Source organism: Camelus bactrianus, chromosome 21, assembly GCF_048773025.1.
Source record: "Camelus bactrianus isolate YW-2024 breed Bactrian camel chromosome 21, ASM4877302v1, whole genome shotgun sequence".
In the NCBI taxonomy this organism is placed as follows: domain Eukaryota; kingdom Metazoa; phylum Chordata; class Mammalia; order Artiodactyla; family Camelidae; genus Camelus; species Camelus bactrianus.
Window position 1 is genome coordinate 21,867,639 of NC_133559.1, and position 24,039 is coordinate 21,891,677.

The 24,039-nt window shown below is 39.1% G+C and overlaps 1 protein-coding gene across 3 annotated transcripts; it reads left to right on the plus strand.

Annotated features, from left to right (window-relative positions):
• Positions 1 to 6,980: 6,980 nt before the first annotated feature.
• On the plus strand, positions 6,981 to 16,795 carry CACYBP (calcyclin binding protein). Of its 3 annotated transcripts, none has more exons than XM_010954889.3 (7): positions 6,981 to 7,244; positions 8,238 to 8,293; positions 11,042 to 11,261; positions 13,010 to 13,106; positions 13,328 to 13,427; positions 14,788 to 14,885; positions 16,135 to 16,795. In XM_010954889.3, the coding sequence occupies exons 3-7, from the start codon at positions 11,156 to 11,158 to the stop codon at positions 16,289 to 16,291; spliced, it is 558 nt and encodes a 185-aa protein (XP_010953191.1). In that variant the 5' UTR covers positions 6,981 to 7,244; positions 8,238 to 8,293; positions 11,042 to 11,155; the 3' UTR covers positions 16,292 to 16,795. The 3 variants fall into 3 exon arrangements, with proteins under 3 accessions (XP_010953191.1, XP_010953189.1, XP_010953190.1); XM_010954887.3 differs by having other exon boundaries at positions 7,076 to 7,244; positions 8,228 to 8,293; XM_010954888.3 differs by lacking the exon at positions 8,238 to 8,293 and having other exon boundaries at positions 7,076 to 7,244.
• Positions 16,796 to 24,039: the final 7,244 nt, after the last annotated feature.

Sequence of the window (24,039 nt, forward strand, 5' to 3'; positions counted from 1 at the left end):
CCAGCCCAAATATCCAGAAAATTTTCAAATATTCTAGAGTGTTTTTAATCTTTTTCTAGGATACACTGCATCAACATTCCTCCAAAAATCCAACATTTGCAACATTCTGAAAAGTGATGATTTCTCTTTTCATTAAATTCTGCAGAATAAATTAAGGGAATGAAATTCAAGTTGATAATTCAGTCATTACCTTTTGTATCTTGAGAATCTTAACACATTCCTTAAAGCTGAAAGAAACCAAGCTGAACTTTGCAGTGCATATGTTTGCTGGCTTCCCACATCCTGAGCCATGGCACAATTTGGTTATATTTAGTTACATATAATTTAATGCAAAGAAGTTCTCAATTACCTAAAGTTCTGTACATGAGTGCCTATCAGAAACACTAACAGGAATGTCATACAGGCCTATGGCCTGCCTTTCCAAGCGACCGTCTCTCTCCTCCCCTCTCCCAGCTACTGAGTTAGTAATTTCTTCTTCATTGGCTTTCTTAGATTTCCATAAGAAAGTAGAAAAGTAATCTTTGTACTGATGTTGGGATATTTAATAGTATTTATCTTGTTTAATTGTTTTAAAAAATTTCATTCTCTTATACTATGTATTAATATTTATTTTTCTCAAACCTTTACTCCATTTTCTTAAAATATTTTCCAGTTAAGAACTAGTGGCTTCATTTTCTGGCTAAAGTGAGAAAAACAAGAGACTACACAATTTAGGGCATGAGAGATGAGAGATCCTGAGAGGAGGTGGTTAGTTACTGAGGATGAGAATCACAGATGTAACTAACGGAGCGGTTTGAGTTTTTCTTTTTCTTCAGCTGAAATGAGCTACTATTTCTTTAGCTACTATTTTGCTAAGGTGGTTGTCTGGTTTCGGGACGCTTTTAGAGAAAAAAGGAGCTTTTAAAAAGTTAAATACCTTGTTTGTTTTATCTCTCTGAAAAAGAACTCAATTACTTAGTAAGGTGATTCTATTGTATAACTTACTCTTTTAAAAAAACTACTCTAAAATAGCTCCGATTCTCTTGCTTCAATTACAAGTAAATGAGAGCATGGACAAGCTCTGTTGTTTGATTTGAATGCTGTGAGATTTGTGGTGTGTGTGTGTGTGTGTGTGTGTGTGTGTGTGTGTGTGTGTGTGTGTGTGTGTGGTTGGTATAATTTTATATGGAGTATCCCTGCCTGTTTTGTATACCCAGGTACCATGCAACTGAATACGCACATGGCGATCAGATAGAAGGCCAGACAACAGCTCAGTGGTCTGTGTTTCCTGCTACCAGATACAAAACTCCCTCTAGTTGCCATGCTGATGGTCAGACGGAAGTGGAACTGCTCCAGAACATCCTTCCTCTCTCATCGTGGCTTCCATACAACACAGGCAAAGCCCTTACCTTAGGAATTTCCTCATCTTTCAAAAGCTACCAAAATGAATACTTCGGTGTGGGCTGCGCCTCAGTAGGAGATGATCTTGCACAGCAAGGAGGAAAGTGGGAATTTACGAGTAGCTTAGTGACTACAGTCAGCTGTCAGGCGTTCCCTTCTCAGCTTCCATCTAAAAGACCATGTGTCAAGCTTATCTACAGATGAATTTGCTGCCTGCGAATTCATCACCATGTCCCACTCTCCCCACCTCCACCTCTGGTTTATCATTAGTGGTATTCTGAAAACTTTTAAGAAAAAAGAATCAAGAATCATTGAGTAGAAAATGAACATTTTAAGTTACTTTCCATCTCATTGGCAGTAAGTTAACACATAAAATCTTTTCTGTTAAAACGTAACTTTTAATAACTATATGTTATATATGGAATTAAATATAGGAAACTGAATGATAAGGACATAAATGCATCAAGACTCTGGTGTCAGGAAAGCACAAGGATAAAGCCTGGAAATGGTCCCAGAATCCAAGAGCCCAATAGCCTTTGCATCAGTTTTTCTATTTTTGGTATTTTGCATAATGTATGGATCCTTAGTTCGAATAAGGAAAAAAGTTTCTCAGTCCGTCCCACTTCCTTTCTTCCCACTCCTACCTTCCCCTTGCTGAGGAGGTAGTAGTAATTTTGTGCCACCTACTTTTATGAATTCTATGATTTTTCCTATGGCTTCTCCAAAGAAAATAGGTTCCAGGATAAAGGAGTTGATTAGCCCAAACAGTGGTAATTGACTACAGAAGAAATACTAGTGAGCAGCCTCTCTCTATAAGTACTGACCAATTAGATGTTTCCATAATTCCATGTATCATGTATAGTACACTCTATAAATGTAAATGTAATGCTTGTTCAGAAAAGTGCAATTTATTGTACATTGTCCCAACAAATGTTTACTTTTATAATTGTTATGAACTTGAATTGGGCTTTAGTATCTTGTTTTTCTGTGTGAATGAAGCCTTGTGAAACAAACAAATGCAACCGAGAAGGTGGCAAGGTGACTGTTTTTGTGAGCCAGTGATGTTTTCAATGCTTTGTGTTGCCCCTTTGGCCCCATTAAGCAGTAATAAACATTTGTTCTGAGGTCCATATGTGTCTTTTTCTTTTCTGGTTGATTTTATTCTGAATCATCTGAACTCAGCGTTTGTATAATACTTCTTATCTGACATTAGACTTCAGTCAATTTAGCAAAAAGAAAGATTCCCCTCTGTAGAGACTCCTTGGTTGCAAGTAACAGAAACTCTCTCAAGCAAGCTTAACAATAATAAGGCAGTGAATTATAAGGAAAAAAGTACAGTTAGCTCATAGCAAAGGCCAAACCGCTGGGCCTGTAGAGGCATGGGGACAAGGGACTGGAACGCCGTCAGGAACCTAAGCAACTCTTTTCATACTCTGTCTGCTTCTCTTGCCAGGTGGTGCTTATCTGCTCCTGCTTCTCACCCTGAGAAGAAGCATTCGCTGCTTCTAAGTGCACAACTTCCAAGTTTACATGTCAAGTGACTGGCAGCATCTCAGTGTCCCAGTTCTAAAATCTTGCAAAAATCTGCTCGGCTAATCCTGGATTTGGTGGCCGCTGGTGGTCTCGCCGAGTTCACAGCAGGTGACATCACGTAACTCAAGTGGAACGCCAGAGGCTCTCCTAAGCTACCTGGTAACCTATACTTGTCCAGTAGGGATGCAAAATCTCTATTTTCTTTCCAGTGGAATAGAGAACTCTAAAGGTTATATATAGTTTACTATTGTTAAATTCCCTATAAGCACCCAGTTAAGCAAATGCACTTTCTGATAGCTTTAACAACTTACTGGTTCCCTCATCGGTTTACGCAGTGAGTTCCATAAAATACTTGTTAATCTTCATTTTTTATTTGCACAAGAATCTTGGTTTCACCTTTTTTCCAGTGTGCTTTAATACATTTTTATTGAAGTACAGTCAGTTTACAGTGTTGTGTCACTTCCTGGTGTACAGCACAGTGCTTCAGTCATATAGGAACATATATTTGTTTTCATATTTTCACCATAAGTTACAAGATATTGAATATGGTTCCCTATACAGTAATAAACTTGTTTATCTATTTTATATATATTAGTATCGGCAGATATTGAACTCCCAATTTATCCCTTCCCACCCAATTCCCCCCAGTAACCATAAGTTTGTTTTCTATGTCTGTGAGTCTTTGTTTTATAAATAAGTTCGTTTGTCTTTTTTTTTTTTTCTTTTATTTTAGATTCCACATATAAGTGATATATGGTATTTTTCTTTCTCCTGCTGGCTTACTTCACTTAAAATGACATTCTCCAGGTCCATCCGTGTTGCTGCAAATGGCATTATTTTATTCTTTTTTTATGGCTGAGCAGTATTCCATTGTATAAACGTACCACAACTTCTTTATCCAGTCAGCTGTTGATGGACATTTAGGTTGTTTCCATGTCTTGGCTATTTTAAATAGTGCTGCTATGAACATTGGGGTGCATGTGTCTTTTTGAATTAAGGTTCCCTCTGGATATATGCCCAGGAGTAGGATTGCTGGATCATATGGTAAGTCTATTTTTAGTTCTTTGAGGAATCTCCATACTGTTTTCCATAGCGGCTGCACCAAACTGCATTCCCACCAGTAGTGTAGGAGGGTTTCCTTTTCTCTACCTCTCTCCAGCATTTATCATTTGGATTTCACCTTTTTGAGATTATACTTTAATAAAACTTGATTACAATCAATGGGACACTCAGGGAAAATCTTTTAAAAGTTTACTTGCAAGGAAAGTTTGCAAGGAAGTCCAGGCTTTCAAAGAACAAGCTCACCAACAGAAAATTACAAATATTTATAGGGAAAAAAACTGCAGTTTCCACGTATTGAGTCTATAATTAGTTTGTTCATGGTGGGAAAACAGCAATTCTCACACTATTATCCATATTTTTAGACATCAGTATTGCAAAAGTCAGAGATAAAGCATTTGTGTTTGGTTTTAGGGAGTCCTCTATTTTACAGGAAAGGCTCAGGTTCAGAGTTTCGTTTATTTGGGGGACTAGCACTAGATACAATGACCCTGATGTGTATGCTTTGTTGATGATGTTGTTTTGGTCTTGATTTATCTCAGTATGCAAAGGTTTTTGGGTTTTTTTGTTTGTTGGTTTTGGTTTTTGTTTTTGACTTTGGGATCTGATGAGCCCAATTACTCCTAATGACAGCAGGGCAAGGAGTCAGTTTTGCTTCTACAAGATAGAGGTTAAGGACAGTTACAGGATACAGCTGGAGAGAAGCAGCATTGAGTCTGTTGATCCTTAAGAATGGGAATTCTGAGGTGTTTTAAATGCTGGCAGAAAGGGAAGACAGAAGAAGCTGTGTGATGATCTGGAGGAAAATGATTCCAGATAGAAGGAAAACACAGAAAATAAACCTGGAGGTGACAACAAACTCAGTGGATTCAAGGAATGACAAGAATGCCAGGGTTTAAACCAGAGAGAGGGGAGAGTGCTGAGAGATGAATTCTGTACGTGAGATTCATCAAGGTGAGATGTAAGACCATTTAGAACATTCTAGGTTTTGGTAAGAAGTTTGTGGACTTTAGTCTAAGCCTAATAGGAAGCTATTGGAGGTTTTGAAGCTGCTGTGTGGAAAACTAACCATAAAGGCCCAGTGGGAAGCAGAGAACCCAATTAAGAGGCTGAAAGTCCAGACAAAATAATGGCTCCTTGGTCTTGGGTGGTAGCAGTGGAGGTTGTGAGAAATGGTTTTATTCTTAACGTATTTTGAAGATAAAGCCAGCAAAACTTGCCATAGGATGGGAGGTAGGATCTGAGTTTGAAGAGTCAAGGATGACTCCTTAGCCTCAGCAATTAAGAGAATGAGGTGACCATTCAGAGAGGTGGGAGAACTGATTTGGGGTGTAAGGATGAGAAATTGGGAGAATTTTTGTTGTGTGTGTGCGCACGCGTGTGTTTTGTTTGTTTTAGACAAGATGAATTTGCTGTGCTTATTAGACCTCCAAGCAGAGGCAGAGTCTGGAGCTCAGGAGTGGTGGAGCTGAAGATACAGATTTGGGAGTAACCGGACAACAGGTGGTATTTAAAATTTGTGACTTTAGGATATCTGGCGGGAAGAGTTGCTCCAGGTGCATAATAAAGCATATTTAAAATCACTGCATTAGGTCAAGTTTTCACGCAGTGCAATGGGATATTTAATTAAATAACGTAAATAACGCCAGGCTTCCAGTTAAACACTTAAAAAAAACTTTAGGTATAATTAAAAATGTACCTGAGTCTACTTAAATATAACTTTTAGTTAAATATAACATACTTAAAAAAAAAATACACAAATTACAGCTTAGTTAAATTTCTACAAAGCGAACACACCTGAAACCAGCATCCAGCTCAAGAAAACAGAACATGAGCTTAACGTTAAAAGCCCCCTTGTGGCTCCTTTCTGTCATTGCCCTCTCCACCTAAGACTCCTGATTTTTAATTGGTCTCCCTATTTTAGACATCATTTAAACGGAACCGAACTATAAGAACTTCTGTTGTCTGGCTTTTCCTCCTTAAGGTCACGTTCGAGATTCACGCACGTTGTGTGTAGCTGTAATTTGTTTTTGTACTGCACTTGGGATTCTTTACTAAGATAATGGTCCGCCCTGCATTTTTCTAATACTTCTTTCCTTCTCTGACTTGCTGATTCTAATCGCCAGCTTGGTCGACATACAAAGTGAGTGTGGGCTGACTTCTCAGGGGTTACTGTGTATGTTCTTAGCCTGTTGCAGACATTTTGAGACTGCCAGGGCCTAAAATGATCTGAAAAGGGGCTTTCTCAAGGGCCTTACTGAGCTAGGCTGCAGGAGCCAGAGCGCAGAAAGTAGCCCCAGGGAAACAGCCCACGTTTTCTTTGATGGTCACGTATCGAATTCAAACCTCCGTGACAACTAGAAACTCGTAGAATGGTAGGTGAAGGAGGCCAGGGCACCAGGAAAGTCCTTCAACAGTCACAAGGGGATAATGGGACCGAAAAAGCGGCCCCGTTAGGGTCATTCCCCCTCTGCGCTACCGGGCCCGGTCACGTGACAATCGCAACCTCCTTTGGCGGTCCGTGATGACGCCACCATGTCGCATATGCTAAACCGTGACGTCTTCAGGGCGCTACAACCACTGAAAATAAAACTGTTCCCTTTAGGGTTCTGCACTCTTAACGTCGTCGTTCTTTCCCCTTTTAGCATAAATTGGCTTCCCCTTCTCCCGTTTTTGTCCTTTTCCCACAGTTTACAGACTAGCCTTAGACAAGATGGCGGCCTCCGTGACCCTGGGTCCTAGAGCACACGGAAACAGCCGAATCGCTAGTCAACTTCCGGTTTGGACCCCGAATATCGGTGCGTCATTTCCGGGGTTGCGTTAAAGTACGAGAAGCCTGCGGTTCCGAGCTGCGACTGCGCTGTCGGGGCAAACGGGGTCAAAGTATAATACGTACAATTGCGCGGTCAGGGAGGAAGAGGCGTCACTCTTCTCCAACTGCTGGTTTGCTCGCGAGAGTTAAGCGTTGCTAGGAGGCGAGGCGGGTGGGGCGGAGTCAGAGCGAGGCGGGGCGGGACTGAGCTCGGCCGGCAGTGCTGGAGGGTGGGGGGAAAGGTGGCGGCAGACTCGCGAAGGTTCCAGAGGCTCCGCGTGCGGGAGGCGGGCTGAAGTCTCGCGCTTGGTCTGGTGTGCTCGCGGGTTGTGGCCACTGCGACTCGTGCGGCTGAGGTCTGCGCGCGGGGTGAGCGCGCTCGGTGAGGCGTTTCCTGTTCTCGCCGCTGCAGCCCGGGCCTTCCTGACGCAGCACGACCATGGCTTCAGCTTTGGAAGAGGTAAGGGGTCCGGCTTCGTCTTCCCCACTCGGCCTTGTGGAGCTTTCCTCTCCGTCGCCCGCCCCACCGCCCTGTTTCCCGTGCCGAGCCGCCCTGCGGCCGCCCGCGGCACCTGCCTCTCGGGCCGCCTACCTGCGTCCTCGGGTTCCCGTGCTTCCCCTCGGCCTCCCACCCGCCCATCTGCAGCGGCCCCGGTGCTGACCCGGCCGCTGCGGGCCGCGGGGCTTCCGCCTCCCCGGGAAAGGTGCCGATAGACGCCCCGCGCTCAGCCCCGGCCGGCGGTGTAGGTGAGCGGGGGTGTGTCGTGGGTCTCGGTGGCGGGTGGGTCCGAAGGTGGCTCTGAGCTGGTCACCTTCACGTTATCCTCAGACCCTTTCGGCTCCCGTTACACCAGCCCGAGGACACGAAGCTTCGTTAAATTAAAGCTGATTGCCCAAGCTGAGTGTTGCTCCTGGGTAGAGGGTAGTTGGAAGGTGAGAAGTCTTCGGTCCTAGCATTTTAATTCTTAGTTGTGTTTTCTCTGCACGTACTTTGGGCGAGTTATGGTACTTCTCTGGGCCACAGGAGTATCCATTTCATAGGGTTGTAAAGACCAAGTAATACTTATAGATGTTCAAAACAGCAACTTACTATGCGTTTTTTAAAAATAAATTGGAAAGTTAGTTGTAATTATTGGTAGTAAATATTTTTTAAGCTCTATTAAACTCTGAACAGAGGTAGCTTAACTTTTTTGGAGACTTAGTTTAGGCGGTTACAAAATGGGAATAAAAATACTTGCATTCTTTTCCTGGCTTAAGTAGGACGCCAATACTTAATACTGTAGTATATAGTAGAGTCGGGTATCCATTAACTAGGTTTGTTTTCCTGAAATCTTTTGCTTAATAAGAACAAGACTGGGAAATCTCACATTTGACTTTTTAATTTGCTTTAAATGAAGAAAAAGCGTGTGTGTTTAAGTATTACTCTGGATAACTTGCCCCAAGTTTGTTACAGGCCTTGGGTTACCATGTGCCCTGAGGAAAGTCTTTGAAGTGACTTTACAGTCCTACGTAAGTATTAATTCTGTTCAAAGTAAGGGGCTTTCTCAAGAGATATGTAAGTTTAGGGACACTTTAAGGTTTTATTTTTGAGATAAAATTCACTGTTTTTAACTATTTTAAAGTGTACAATGCAGTGCTTTTTAGTATAGTCACAGTGTTGTGCAGCTGTCACCACTATATAATTCAAGAACATTTTCATCACCCCCTACCTGTTAAGTAGCCATTAAGCAGTCACTTCCTGTTACCCCTTTTCCCCACAAGCTACCAATCTCCTCTTCTGTCTCTATGGTTTTGCCTATTCTGAGCATTTCATATAAATGGAATCTTACAATATATGGCTCTTTGCTTTTTGGCTTCTTTTACTTAGCATAATGTTTTCAAGTTTATCCATGGTGAAGCATGTATTTCTTTTTATGGGTGAATAATATTCCATGGTATGGATATACCACATTTTGTTTATTCATAAATTGACGGACGTTTGGATTATTTCCACTTTTTGGTTGTTACAAACAGTGCTGCTGTGAATACTTGGGTACAGCTTTTTACGTGGACATGTTTTCAAATATCTGGGCTGTATATATATCTAGGAGTGGAATTGCGGGGTCCTGTATTAACTATCTCTGAGAAAGTGCTAAACTCCTTTCCAAAGTGGCTACACGTTTTACATTCCTGCAGGCAGTATATGAAGGTTCCAGTTTCCACACATCCTCATCAACAGTTGTTATCTGCTGGAGTTTTTGTTGTTGTTGGTATTAGACATCCTATTGGGTGTGAAGTAGTAGCTCATTGTGGATTTGATGTGCATTTCCTTAATAACTAATGATATTGAGCATCTTTTCATGTGCTCGGTGGCCATTTGTGTATCTTTGGAGAAATGTCTGTTCAAGTCCTTTGTCTATTTTGAGGCAGTTTGGTTTTAATGCTTTGTAGTAAAGAATCTGGAAATAGAGAAAGCTTGAATGTGTTTACGGATAGGGATAAAAGGGGAATGTGATTTTGCATTAGGAAAGCAAGTGAATGCCTAGATAAATTAGGTGAGAAACTGCTGTATCTAAGGCATCTTAAATATGTGTACAGGAAAAGCACTAAAGGGATAGATTTTACTAGTTTCAGGTCTGCAGATAACACACAACTGAGGAATTACCTTAAACAAGCCTGTTGTAGTGGATATCTTATTTTTGAGTACTGTAGAGTCCATCTGTCTATAAAGAGGGCCTTAGAATTTCTCCATTCTCAGAGTTACTTTCTGAGTCTCCTAGAAAAAGATTGCTTATTCAAGAAGTAAAACCTTTTGTTTAGACTTTATACATTTTCTACTTTTTTTAAACTAAATTCTGACTCTGGAAAAAATATATCCATTTTACATTTTAATTTTTTATCATCCGTAATTAGAATAAGTATGAAGTTTTTAAACCATCAAAACCAAAAAGATTGCTTTGAACTGAACCATTAAAACAAAAGATTGCTTTGAACTGAAAGCATCTTGGGTTCTATGCTCGAAAGATGAGTTTGCAATATTTCTTTGTAGTAATACGAATTTGGGGAGGCAGGGATAAAGTTTGGACAGGAGACTGGGCATGTTAGCAGTTACAGATAGGTGGAAACAAGGGCATCAGAGTTAAATGAGATAAAAGACTCGGGATAAAAGACAAGCATTTTTCTTTCTGTTTTGCATTTTCTAAGACTATTAAGAATCATAAAGACTTTCAAACTCTGTTATACTCAGTTATCAAGTGCTTAAAAGATTTTTATGTTGATCTTTATATGACCTTAAGCTATAATGTCAGAGTCTTCCTGTCAAATTGCTATTATCAAACCAGAATGTAAAGTCATTTTAAGAAAAATGAATGCCTTGTTTATAAAGATCTTAAGTCATTTGCAATATATCAGGATAATTGGGGGAAAAATGTTAAGCCCATTAATTTTCTAACAATGTCTTTAACTCTTGAACTTCATAAAATGTTGGCTCTGTCTCTAGAAAAAAATAAACTTGGGTAGGTGAGGTACTGGCATGAGACAAAACAGGTGGCTTTCTCAGTGATCTAGGAGTTGCATGTTGCATGTTGGATTGTTTGCCTAGGGTTTGTTTTTTTTTTAAACTGTCTGCAGTACAACCAAGTCCCAGACATTTGATGGTAAAATTAACCTGGAGCTTCAAAATCAGACAACTTCTTAAAAGTAGAAGTATGCCTTTATTTTTTTATCTTTTGTCTCAATAATTCACACTTTGTGTGTATTATTTGGGGCAGGGAGATCTGTGAGGACCAGTCACTGATGGAAAGTAGAGGATTGTCTCAGGCTGATAAGCATTTCCCCACATTTGTCACCTACTCACTCATCTCTTTCATTTTAATGTTTTAAACATTCCTAATATCTATCTGATGGCTAGGACTTAGTGTTAAAAGGAAATCCAAGAATTCCTTTTTGTTGGATTTCTTCATCTTATAAATCAGAAAATGTTTATAAATCACAAAAGTGTCTTGTAAATAAAATGTTTTAAAACAAAGGCAGATAACAATCTCCTAAACTGGAAAATTTTGATTTGATTACCTATTGTTATTTAAGATTTCTTTTAAAAAAGAGGAAGCTTGAGTTATTTACAATTCAGTAGGCTGGAGGAAAGAATCCTAGTTGCCACCCAACCCTAAAAAATTTAAATGAACCTTTTATTCTTAGTTTTTATTCAGTAAATTGAAATGACCAATATGTACAATATCAAACTATTATTTATCGTAGCTAACTTATTTTTTAATACAGCTACAGAAAGATCTAGAAGAAGTGAGGGTGCTGCTGGAAAAGGCCACTAGAAAAAGAGTACGTGATGCCCTGACAGCTGAAAAATCCAAGATTGAGACAGAAATCAAGAACAAGATGCAGCAGAAATCACAGAAGAAAGCAGAACTTCTGGACAATGAAAAGCCAGCTGCTGTGGTTGCTCCTATTACAACAGGATATACAGTGAAAATCAGTAATTATGGTATGATTACCCTCCACATTCAGCTCTTTCTGCCCCTGAGCAGCCTATTCCTCAGTAGTGACCCACTAACTCAATTATGTACCTCAGTGACTGGTACAGTGATGAGTAGCAAGAGGGAACCTATTCTGAAACATATTGAGTATATATGGAACACAGCTTTTTGGTTTTTTCTTCCTGTTTTGCATTTCACTTTGCCAAATCACCACCAATAAGAGAAGCCGGTTAAATTCAAGAAACATTTGTGAGCACCCAATATGTGTCTTTATTGTTCTTGGATTTGTGGATATACAGCAGTGACCAGGAGCCAGTCCCTGATCATCATGTGATTGGGACACAGGCACACCACTAATACCATAGCAATGTCATAATACCATTTGCCCTTAATTCATTATAGACTTTTACTTTGGAAGCAGTGCAACTTGGAATCTGCGGAACGAACTCTCACGAGGGCAGGGATAATCTTATTTTTCTTTGTGCTCACAGTATCTAGCACATAGTAAGTACTTAATATAATTGAATAGAGATTTATAAAGTATTATGGGAATACAGCTGACAAAAATAATTCTGCTGAAGGGGAGGAACATTCAGGGAGAATTAGAAGAGACGTTTGAGTTTAAAGGATGAGTTCAGCAAGTATGAAAAAAGGAAGGGAATTGCATGAACAAAGGCATGAATAGAGACGTGAAAGGCACATGTTTTGAGGACTGTCATAACAGCAGCATGTGTCAGGGTTCGGTGTATACTGCAGGGGACAGGCTGTGTACTTCACTGACTGTAGGAAACTAGTCTGAAGGTGGTAGGATTACGGCACATTAACTAGGAACCTAGATTTCGATTTGGGGAGAAACTTACCAACATGGAGGATAGGTTGAATGAATGGGAAAAAGCTAAATGAAGTTCTACAGAACCCTCTAGGACATCTTTTAAAATTAACACTATATCTCTATTCTGTAGACTAAGTAAGGAAAAGTTGTATATTTATAATATACAATAAATATATGAATATATATTTTTATCACATAATACGCTTTTTATGTAACATTTGTATATTTTCTGTTAACAATTCATCTAGGTTAGAGACTGAACAGTTTGATAATATATACTGAAATAGCATTTTCCAAATATTGATAGGTTAGTCATACTGGCAGATTTGGATGAATTAATACTCTTCAATTTATATTCTACTTTGTCAAGGAAAGGAATTGAGGCTGGGATTGCATTTGTTGAACGGCCTCGAGGAGGAGAAATGATTATGGAACTAGACAGTACTAATGTTCAGCCATCCAATTTAGTGGAGAATTATCAATATTTAGGAATAGAACAAAATTATTTCCATAAAAAAGGGAAATTAGCAACTCAACACCTTGATCGCCATGTCACACAAATCTGGGTGGCAGTTATGCTTCCTCAGGGACACCCGATCCGCAGTGGGCAATTAGTATGTTAATGAATGAATTTAATGATTGTATTCCTTATTCTAAGGAATAAAAAGAACATGGGGCTTTGTGTTCAGTAAACCTAGATTTGAGTCCAAGTTCTGCTACTTGTAAGATGCCTAACTTTGGGTAGATCACTTGACTTTTGAAGCTCAGTTTCTCCATGTCAGAATTTTTTTATTTTTATCTTTTTCATATTTCTATTACTGTTTTTTTTATTTTACTGAGTTTTATTATGAGCTATCTGCATTTTCTATTTCAGAGATGGTACCAGACTTTACTTATGTTGCATTTTTTTGTTGCTGTTACCAGGATGGGATCAGTCAGATAAGTTTGTGAAAATCTACATTACCTTAACTGGAGTTCATCAGGTCCCCACTGAGAATGTGCAGGTGCACTTCACAGAGAGGTGAGTTCTTGGAATGGGGAGGACAGGGCCTTACGGGTTCTTTGCAGTTTAAAATGCCACTTAAATTTAGAATTATCCTTTACACCTGCTTTAAATGTTGAGTCTTCTCATCTGGAATGGCCAAATGCATGTAGTAAAATAAAACTGTGGCTTTTCTCCCCACAAGAACTGTAGAGCGCCTTTCACAGAACCAGCTAGATGTACTCACTAATGTGTTGTAGGTCATTTGATCTTTTGGTAAAGAATCTGAATGGGAAGAGTTACTCCATGATTGTGAACAATCTCCTGAAACCCATCTCTGTGGAAGGCAGTTCAAAAAAAGTAAGTTTTATCTTTTTTGTCATTGTGAAACCTCTTTGAATCGAACCTGGCCAATTTAGAATTAAGATGAACTAGAATAAATTTATCAGCAAAGTACAGCACGTTGCCTGTTTCATAAGTAAAGTTGTATTTGAACATAGCCATGCTTGTTTGTGTATGCGTTATTTGTGGCTGCTTTTGCACTGCAATGGCAGAGTTAGGTAGACCACAGGCCATGTGGCCCACAAAGCCTAAAGTATTATCTAGCTCTTCACAGAAAAAGCTTGCCAACTCTTGCTCTAGAAAACTAATTATAAGAATATTGCATTAAAATCAGGAGGGTATTGAATGAACTGAAAATGGCTAAGAGTCAGACTTGTGTTGTAATGCCAGTTTTATCACTTCTTAGTTGTGACCTTTTTGGCAACTCACTTAATCACTCTATCTCAGTTTCCTCATTTGTACAATGGGAATAATAATTTGTTTTACAAGATTGAAATGATACACTAAAATGTATAAAGTGCTTCAGTTAAGGGTGGCTGTTACTAGAAGCACTGCATGTGAGGCTTAATACATGAAAGGACTTGCGCACTGGTCTTGTTAGCTATAAAAACAAACCGTCTTTGAGAAAACTTATTCATACTTTTCACTAATTCAGATAACCCCTTTTTTCTGCCTAATTTAAATAAGTGAAGTTTAATGCATCTGGTACACAGATGTGCCATTCCACTGCGTTTACATGGCGTTGTGTAGCAGCTTAAAGATATTAGAATACAATTTAAGATTAGCTTGTGACCCCCTGCTCCCTTTAGCCCTAATCCCGTCGTTGAAGGAAAAGAGTTCTGTGGATCATTGCTGAAAAAGTGTACATTCTTGCTCCTTTTGCTCACTCATCTTCCAGACTCCTTCACCAATAACTGCCTTATGTGATGGGATTTTCCTGCCTGTCTCTGACCCCCTCATACTTTATTACTCTCTCCCTCAGTCGTCAGAATCCAGCCATTCCTCCTCCTTTTTTGCAAATGCACCAAAATCATCCCTTCTTTAAGCCTTTTCCTTGCTGTCTTAACTGCCTAGAAGGCCCTCTTTCCCAGATTTCAGGCCACAGCTTAGATTTCACCTCAGAGAGGCCGTCCTAGGCAGGTTCCTCCCCCAGCCCCGTTAACACCCTCTTGATCTTGATAGCACCTAGTATTTGAAGGTATTCCAGTGTTACTTGTTTATCTTTCCCCTTGCATCTTCAGACTCTGGTCTGTTCATAAAAGTATTACTAGCATAGTCTTACATATAATAGTAACTTGATTAATTGAATGCATAATTATTTTCTAAATATTCATGCTTATCTGTTCTAAGTTGTACCTGTTTTCCACTTTTCTTCCAGGTCAAGACAGACACAGTTTTGATCTTATGTAGAAAGAAAGTGGAAAACACACGGTGGGACTACCTGACTCAGGTTGAAAAAGAATGCAAAGAGAAAGAGTGAGTCTGCTTTCCTTAAGATTGTTATGTATTCTTTGCTGAGATTATAGATTTTCATAGATAATAGAGTTGTACGGTCTGCGATTTGACCATTTACTTCTTAATATCCACTGACTACCCTGATTCTCTTACGTCTGCTTTCACCTGTCAGGACCAACCTGAAGAGGGCATCTGTCTAGTAAGTTGCTTTCTAAGGAGGTCTTTGTACTTGTGGCTGGTTAACCCTGGGCCAGTGGTGTTTCTATCAATACTGTCCTCATTCTGAGACATTCCGTTTCAGTAGTTCTGGAGAGGTCCAGGTACCCATACGTGGTTTCTGAATTCCAGACGTTTCTGAATAGAGTTTCACTGTCACTGGTATAGACTGAAAAAGGATATTTTTATCCTACTTAATAATGGCTATTCAGAAAAACATTTATTCAAAAATACTTCCATTTTAGGTGTAACGTTGCTCTAAATGTTCTGCTGGGGTAATGTACTACAATGGGTCAGTCAGGCACCCACATTTCTCTCACTCGTCCCACTGACAGCATGCATTTGGGATGTTGTTGCTTAGGGTTAAGCACTTTGGAATTGACTTTAAATCTAGAATGAATTACCTGAGTGTAGGACCCTATCTTACTGTATCCCCAGTGTCCAGTACAGAAGCTACACTCAATAAATGAGGTGAGTGAACAATTAAGTATACTTAGTGGGCCTGGTTTGCACCTTGATTGAACTAGAGGTATTGACCACTTTGAGGACTGTTGTTTTATACCACCAGGCCCAAACTCATGAGTCTCAGACTTAGGAGGGCTTTTCTAATTAAAAAACGAGCTTCAGTCCATGTATGATGTATTTTTGTTTCTCCCTCAATGAAATTGTTTTTCACATTATATGAAGAAACATGCTCTTAAAAAATTAAAACTGTTCAGAAAAATACTTATTTACTTCTCCTGCTAAAAAAAAAAAAAATCACAAAATCCCACGGTCCCAAAATAACTCCTTATTTTCTGATAACCACACTTTGATGCTCTAGGTAGGTGTATATTGTTTTCATTAAGATAAATTTGCGTGTTTTGAATGTGAGAGTATCTTTCTATACTTTCTTCCTCTTAAACCTCCACTCTTGTACTTTCTATAACCTGATTTGTCTCTTTCCATATGTAGTAATCATACATCTGAAATTTGTCACTAAATTGAATAATTTATATGTACATTTTTTATTACATAAATATATATACACACTCCTCCATTTTCTTTTTAACAGAAAGCCCTCCTACGACACTGAAACAGATCCTAGTGAGGGATTAATGAATGTTCTAAAGAAAATTTATGAAGATGGAGATGATGATATGAAGCGAACCATTAATAAAGCCTGGGTGGAATCTAGAGAGAAGCAAGCCAAAGGAGATACAGAATTTTGAGATTTTGAGACTTTAAAGTCCTTTTGGGAACTGTGATGTGGAAATATTGTTGTTTCTTTTCCAATAAGGAAATGGTGGTGAGCTGCACAGACAGATTTGACAGATAACTATTTACACAGCCTTCAATTCTAAGTAAAGGCAGTGAATTCTCCATTTCCTACTGGAGAATTCAAAGTATGCTTATTAAACCCTTCCTCCAAAGATGGTTTCCATAGTAACTGGGTCATTTGATTCAAAAAGGGTAATGTTGCATTCCAGTGTGACATGTTAAAAAAAAACAAGTTTTGCCTGATGAAACTGCCATATTGTGTGTATTTTTGTTCAGCTAAGAGGTAGAAAACAAGTTATTGCTTGCCTTTCAGTTCGTGACATCAGCTCCCACCAGTGTAAGAGTAAGTAAAAATAAAACCTGAATTTTTGCATAAAATGCAAATTTGTATCTGTGTTTCAAGGTGGTAATAATTGTAATAAAGAGGTTGGTCTATTTGCAGCTTAAGTAACACATATGCATTACCATGGTCTAATAATCACAAATATTTTTCTCTAGACTTAAATATATTTGTTTATGAATAAATTGGAACTAAAATCTTTTTACAGTACCAATTAGTAAGTTTCACCATGGATCAGATGGCTTATAAAAACAATAACCATAAAGCAAAAATATATGAAAATCCATCTATTCCTATGCACGGGAAAGTTAGGTTTTTATTCAGTGGAATAGCTTTACTTACTATCTGTCTGGGAGTATGTCAGAAAAGTCAGACTTTTAGGGGGACTTTATTCAAGAGGGTATTAGAATTAAGAGCGAGGTGCTGTGCTGTCCATAATTATGTTGTATTGGAGGTATTTGCCATTGCAGTTAAATGAGAGAACACAAATGCATAGAGGAGAAATCCAAAACTACTGTAGTTGCTAAGAGAATTGGTAAAAGTGGTAGGGTAAAATTTGGTGGGGTTAATTAACATTAAAGAAATACCCAATATATAGGATAGCTGTTGTTAGAAAAACTATTGAACACACTTTTCTATAATTAAAGCTGTGATGTTGGCACATGAATAAACAGACCAATGAGACTGAACAGAAACAACAGACCGAAGGGTATGTAACTTAGAATACAGTAAACAGCATCTCAAAACTGAGGAAGAGATGGGTTGTTACTGAGATAAGTCGAGTCTAACTAAAAACAGCCATATGGACACATTCCAAAAGATCTAAATGTGAAATTGAAGCCCTTATGAGTAATGGAAGACATGGGCTCTGTTATGACCTAAGAGTGAGAGGATTATATACTATATGACTTAAAATCTAGAAGTAATAAAGCTAAATATTGATAATTTTATGTACATATTTACATGGCCAAAACAACCACAATAACCAAAAACAAAACACATTGAGAGGATTCCGGAAGTATGAACAGTTCATGGAAAAAAATGTAAGTGACCTTCCACATACAAAAAGATCCTTACCGTGTTCAGAAGAGAAATAGTAGTTTTTAAGATACATTGTATTTTACCTTTTATTGGAAAAACTAAAATATACTGTTGAGGATATGGGGAAATACACATATGGGAATGGAATGATAAGGCTGAGAAGCTTAAAACTTATAATGAAGAGTAGTTGGTAATAACTTCCAGAATTATATATGCATTCATCCTTTAACAATTTTACTTCTAGGCTCTTTCCCAAGGATAATGCTGCCAAAAATTTGGAATGATGGTGCAAAAGACTGGGAACACCGAAATAGCAGTTCACAGAGGACTGTGTGAACTAGTAGTTTGGTACATCCACACAGGAAACACTAATAGTCACCAAAAAATGAAGATTATTTTTATAGACTGATAGAGAATGCTTTTCCACTTACTGTATCCTGGTGATCAAAGTACAGACATTGTTTATGGTATACTTAATTACCTGAATGTCAGAAAAGGTGAGAAATGTGACAACACACATCTATTTGCATATATTTCAAAAAGAAACTGTAAGCTTAAACCCAGAACTACTAAAAACGATTACCAATAGGGGAAAGAAAGATAGGATAAAAGCAATACTGTCTGTGTACTTTTTTCTATAGTTTTGACTTCAGAACCATCTAATTTAAAAGCTAACTAAAAAATAACCCTGGGGGCAGAGATCAAGATGGCAGAATAGAAGGACGTGGAGCTCACCTCCCACAGATACATTAAAAAATACATCTGCGTGTGTAACAATTCTCAGAATATGTACTGAACACTGGCAGAAGATCTCACACAACTGAAGCTGCAAAAAAAATCAACACGTAAGCATGTGGGACAAAAGGGAAACAAAGGGACAGGCTCTACACCTCTGGGAGGGACCTGGGGAAGGGGAAAGGTTTCCTCACCCTGGGGAGCCCCTTCACCAGCCTAGAGGTCAGTAGGGACAGATAGGAAGCCTTGGGCTCAGGAGAGTGCGGCACCCAGCAGGACAGAGACCAGCACGGATGGTCTTTACCAACCTTTCTGTACTTCCCAGCCTGAGACCCACACCTTGTGTGTGCAGTGACTGAATGCTGAAATTGGGGCTTCAGTGGACAAACCTGCAGAGAGGACTCGGTTTGGTTGCATGGAGACAGCCTGAGGGGCTTGGAGTGTGGTCCAGGCTACAAATGAGGGTATGTGCAGGATGGAGCCCCACTGCTAATGTGCACGTGAAGAGAGGCACAGGGCCCCACCACAGCAACCTCATTCTAGGAATGCTCAGAGCAGGCAAGACTCAGTTGAAATGAGCTCTGGGAACGTGGAAGCTCCCACACCTGGAGGCAGGGCTGAAAGCGGGGCCAATACCTGGGGAATGCACAACTTCAGAGGTTTATGCTAGTGGCAGTGCCTGGTTATCTGACCTGATTACTGGCGATCCTTAGCTGAGGTGGGTCTGGCGTCAGCAGCAACAGGATTCATGGAAACACGCAGAAGCAGGGCTGAAATCTAAGCCAGTATCAGCGTCCCCAGAGTGAAGGTGGGGGGAGGGCTGTGCCAACAAGTGTTCACCAGCTGACAGGTGATGTCACAGAGCACATGTTCCAGTGGGGAACAACTCACTAGGGACAACTCCTAGGGAAGAATACACAGCAATCCTGCCCACCTCACACCACAATTTAGAATTGGAACTGGGGGCTACTACTCTGACAATTGGAAAGCTGACCCTCCTTTAACAGGGCTGTGACAATCAGAGAAGAGGAGGCTCCACTCAACATCCAGCGCAGGCTTGTCACCACACCACCAATCACATACCCTATCAAGGGGAATGACCGGCACACCCTGAGGAAAGACATGGCAAGCATCCATACCAACAAAACAAAACAAAACCCTACACCAAAAATAATGGACTCATACACTCCACAAAGGATCACTCCCACATAAAAACCTTCAAGACTAGAATAGATGACTGTTTCTCCTAAATTCAGTTGGAGAAAGACTAACATGAAAATGCAGAGGAACCACTCCCAATTAAAGAATAAGAGAAATCCCCTGAAAGAACGATGAAACAGACATCTCCAGTCTACCATACCCAGGTCCAAAGTGGGAGTGACAAAAATGCTGCAGGAACTAGAAACTATTAAGAGGAGCCAATCAAAATTAGACAACACAACTGCCAAAGTGAAAAACCAAGCTAAAGGCTGTAAATAGCAAACTAAATAATGCAGAAGAATGAGTAAGTGATCTGGAAGATAGAATAATGGAAATCATCCGATCAGAACAGCAGACAGACAGACAAAATAAAAAAAAAAACGAGATCTATAGGATAATACAAAGTGAGCCAATCTACATATCGTAGGCATCCCAGAAGGAGAAGAAAGAGAAAAGGGAATAGAAAATGTATTTGATACAATTATGGCTGAAAACTTCCCAGACCTAAAGGAAACAGTTTCTCCAGGTACAGGAAGCACAGAGGGTCCCAAACAGATGAAACAGACCTACACCAAGACATATAATTAAAATGGCAAAAGTTAAAGACAGGATTCTAAAGGCAGCAAGAGAAAAAAAAAAAAAGGCAGCCAAGGGAACCCCCAAAAGACTATCAGGTGATTTTTCTACAGAAATGCTGCAGGCCACAAAAGAGTGGCAAGCTGTTTCCAATGTCCTGAAAGGGGAAAACCTACAACATGGGACACTCTACCCAGCAAGATTATCATTTAGAAGCAGAGAGAAAACTTCTCAGAGCAGCAAAAACTGAAAGAATATAAACGATACCGAGCTTATCCTAAAAGAAATATTGAAAAGTCTTCTCTAAGTAGAAAAGAAGAATCTACAGAAAAGAGAAAATCACAACTGGAAAAAAACGAAGTTGTAAAAGAGGACATCAATATAAAATGTAAGGCAAGAGAGTAAGAAAATGTAAATTTTTTTTTTTTAAGAATATGTTTGAGCCTCTGACTACCAGTCTAAAGCAAGCAGATATACTAGTGGGTTAACATACCTGAAAACCAGGGAAACCACAAAAAAAGAAAGACTGAGCTCACCTCCTCTCAGAGGCACACCAAATATACAAACAGCTTATACAACTCAGTATCAAATAAACCCATAAAAATATGGATAGAAGACATAAACAGACATTTCTCCAAAGAAGACATGCAGATGGCCAACACTGCTAATTATCAGAGAAATGCAAATCAAAACAACGAGATATCACCTCATGCCAGTCAGAATGACAATCAGAAGTCTACAAATAATAAATGCTGGAGAGGGTGTGGAGAAAAGGGATGGATACTGTTAGTGGGAATGTAAATTGGTGCAGCCGTTACGGAGAACAGTAAGGAAGTTCCTGAAAAAACTAAAATATAGTTACCTTATGATCCAGAAACCCCACTCCTGGGCATATATCCAGAAAAAAATGAAAACAAAAAGATATGTGCATCCCACTGTTCATGGCAGCAGTATTTACAACAGTCAAGACATGGAAGCAACCTAAGTATCCATCAACAGATGAATGGATAAAGATGCAGTACGTACACACACACACACACACACAAAATAAATTAGGAGTATGGGATTAACAGTATTACTATATAAAATAGATAAACAAAGACCTATATAGCACAGGGAACTGTATTCAGCTGTCTTGTAATAAACTATAATGGAAAAGGATCTGAAAACGACTGTGTATACATGTCTGTCTGTGTGTGTGTGTGTATAAGCATATATATATACATATATATCTGAATCACTTTGCTGTACACCTGGAACTAACAAAATACTGTAAATGAACTATACTTCAATAAACTCTTAAAAAAAATCCTAAAACAAAATGCAGATAAAGTTGTAAAAAACCATACTACTTTCAAGTGACTTTGGAAGACAGTATTTTGTCCACTGCTATTGAGATGGATATTAAGGGCAAAAAAACCTCCACACAAATCTCATACTGAAATCACTACTATTAATAGGAGTAGGAGCAGTTGTATATAGAAACTATTTTTATGTATTATGTGATGATGGCAATAAATACTTAGGTTGATGTCATTAGAAGCTTATATTTTTTATAGTATAAAATCAGTATAAACTTACCATTATTTTTATTAAATACACATTTCCTAGCAAGGCCCACCAAAAGGGCCTAAAAGCAATAATTCAGAATTCAGAAGCAATGAGCAGCACCCTAAGTGCTCAGAGGTAGTGTCTGACTGCCATTTCCTACTGAAAGAGGGACACTTGGAAAAAATTTCTGCAGCAGGAAAAATACAAGGGAAGCCTGGGTTATCTTACACCAGAAAGCAAGGAAATATCAAATATCCTTTATCAAGCCAACATGATACAGGACTCAAGAGTGGGAGGATCAATTTGAGCATCAAAATAATGTCTGGAGTGGACTGAAACATTACATACACAAAAAATCTACAAATTCATAATAGTGACAAATCATTTGTACCTTTTGGAAGTTGCTAGAACACCAATTCAATTACTGTAAAAATTGATAGAGAATCATGCATTTATCTGCTCTTTAAAGAAATGTATTTAAGGAAAATAAGGTAAAATTCCTTACAGAAAAATTCTAGCTAATTCCAGCAGAAGAAACAATGGAATTTAGAAAATCATCATTGCAACCTTTACTGCAATATAAATCAGGGTAACAACCATCAGTGAAATGCTAAAATCATTAGGTGACAAGTTAATAAATGATGAACTTCAAATGAAGGGAACAGGCTGACCCCACCTGACTCAACATACCAATCACCACTAAACGTTGGATGACCAGTTACATACCTTCTGATGTGATGGGACAGAGAACACAGCACACTTGAGAAAATTCATTCCTAAAATACTGAACCTGAATCTAGTCAAACCCTGGATGTAACTTACCAGTTGGCAGCAATAGAGGATGAAGTTAAAAGACACACGAAGAAGCAAACAGCCAAATGTTGACATCCTACAGGACAAATGACATCCTACAGGACAAATGACCTGGCTACTCCAAAAAATGAATGACATGAAGAAAAAAGGGAGGAGTGAGAGGTAGTAACCCAAACAATAGATGGATCATGCTCGGACTCTTATTCAAAAAAGGAAAAAGGGGGTTACTAGTGATATGCTAGAAATCAGCAAGTTTTGTGTTCTATTGATGTGAATAACACTGGTTACTAGTTGGGATATTAGCTAGAGCACACCAGTTGTAAATTGTAATACAAATTCAGGAAATATGAATCCAACATATATCATGAAAATTCCCTCTCATGACTTCACCTGACTTCCAGACTAGATTTCTCCATCAGGATGATACAAGCATCTCAAGCACTGTACATCTGAAACCTGAACTCAAGTACGTATCTTCTGTTTCCCCTAAATCCATTCTTTTTCCCCCCAAATTTTCTATTTTGGAGTTGCTTTCTACCATCCATATAGTTGCCCTTACCAGGAACCCAGAGGAAAGTTCTTATCTCTTAAAAGTTTCTAAGTCTTTTCTTTCCTAAAGAATACTCCTAAAATCTGTCCTCTTGTCTCCTTCTCTAATACCACCTTAGTTCAGGCCCTCCTCTTCCTGAACAATTAAGACATCCTCCTAGCTGTTTATCTTGCTTGCAGTCTTTTCCTTTCACGGCCATCCACCACACCGCTGCCACTTGTCTGTAGGGCAAACTATCATGTCCTTCCTTTGCTCAAAACTCTCCCCAACTGCTGGTATTTAAGCCTTACCTCCTTCACAAGTGACATCTTCCTTGATTCTGCCTTTGCCTTGTGCTTCTTAGTTCTGATACATTGAAGTGACCACAGCTTTCACTGTTGGATGCCTTTATGCCTTTGCTTCCATGTTGCCTCTGCAAAGAATCTCACCCCTTGCCTCCTGATTTAAGGTCAGGTGTCAGCTCCAGATCGATGCTAGGTAGGTGCTTCCATGCTGTCCCGCGTACATTTTATCACTGGGCTGATGGCACTGTCGAGTTACTGCATGAGAAAACTTTTTGCTACCTTTATTCTTTTCTGTTCTAGATGAAATAAACATGAATACAGAGAATATATACCATTGCAGCAAAACTTTTCTTCTTTAGATAGATTTTTCAGGGCTTAAAAAAACGGTTTTGTTCTACGGGGTCCCTGAAGATGGAACAAGAAAACAATTAGTGGTTCTAGTTTTTGCTCAGCCATCACACAGAGAGGTTGAACATGAGTTAGATAATCCAGAACATCAGCTTACCTTCCAAAGTGAACTAAAAGTGAAATCAGCTGTGCAGGTAGGGAAGCCAGCTCAGGATTAAAAATTGCCGTGGGTGAGCTACATTTCAATGACTTGGATTAACT

Coding starts and splice junctions, on each gene's coding strand:
- CACYBP (XM_010954887.3), top strand. CDS start 7,224: ATGGCTTCAGCTTTGGAAGAG. Junction 11,262..13,009: donor AGTGAAAATCAGTAATTATG/GTATGATTACCC, acceptor TGCTGTTACCAG/GATGGGATCAGTCAGATAAG. Junction 14,886..16,134: donor AAAGAATGCAAAGAGAAAGA/GTGAGTCTGCTT, acceptor TCTTTTTAACAG/AAAGCCCTCCTACGACACTG.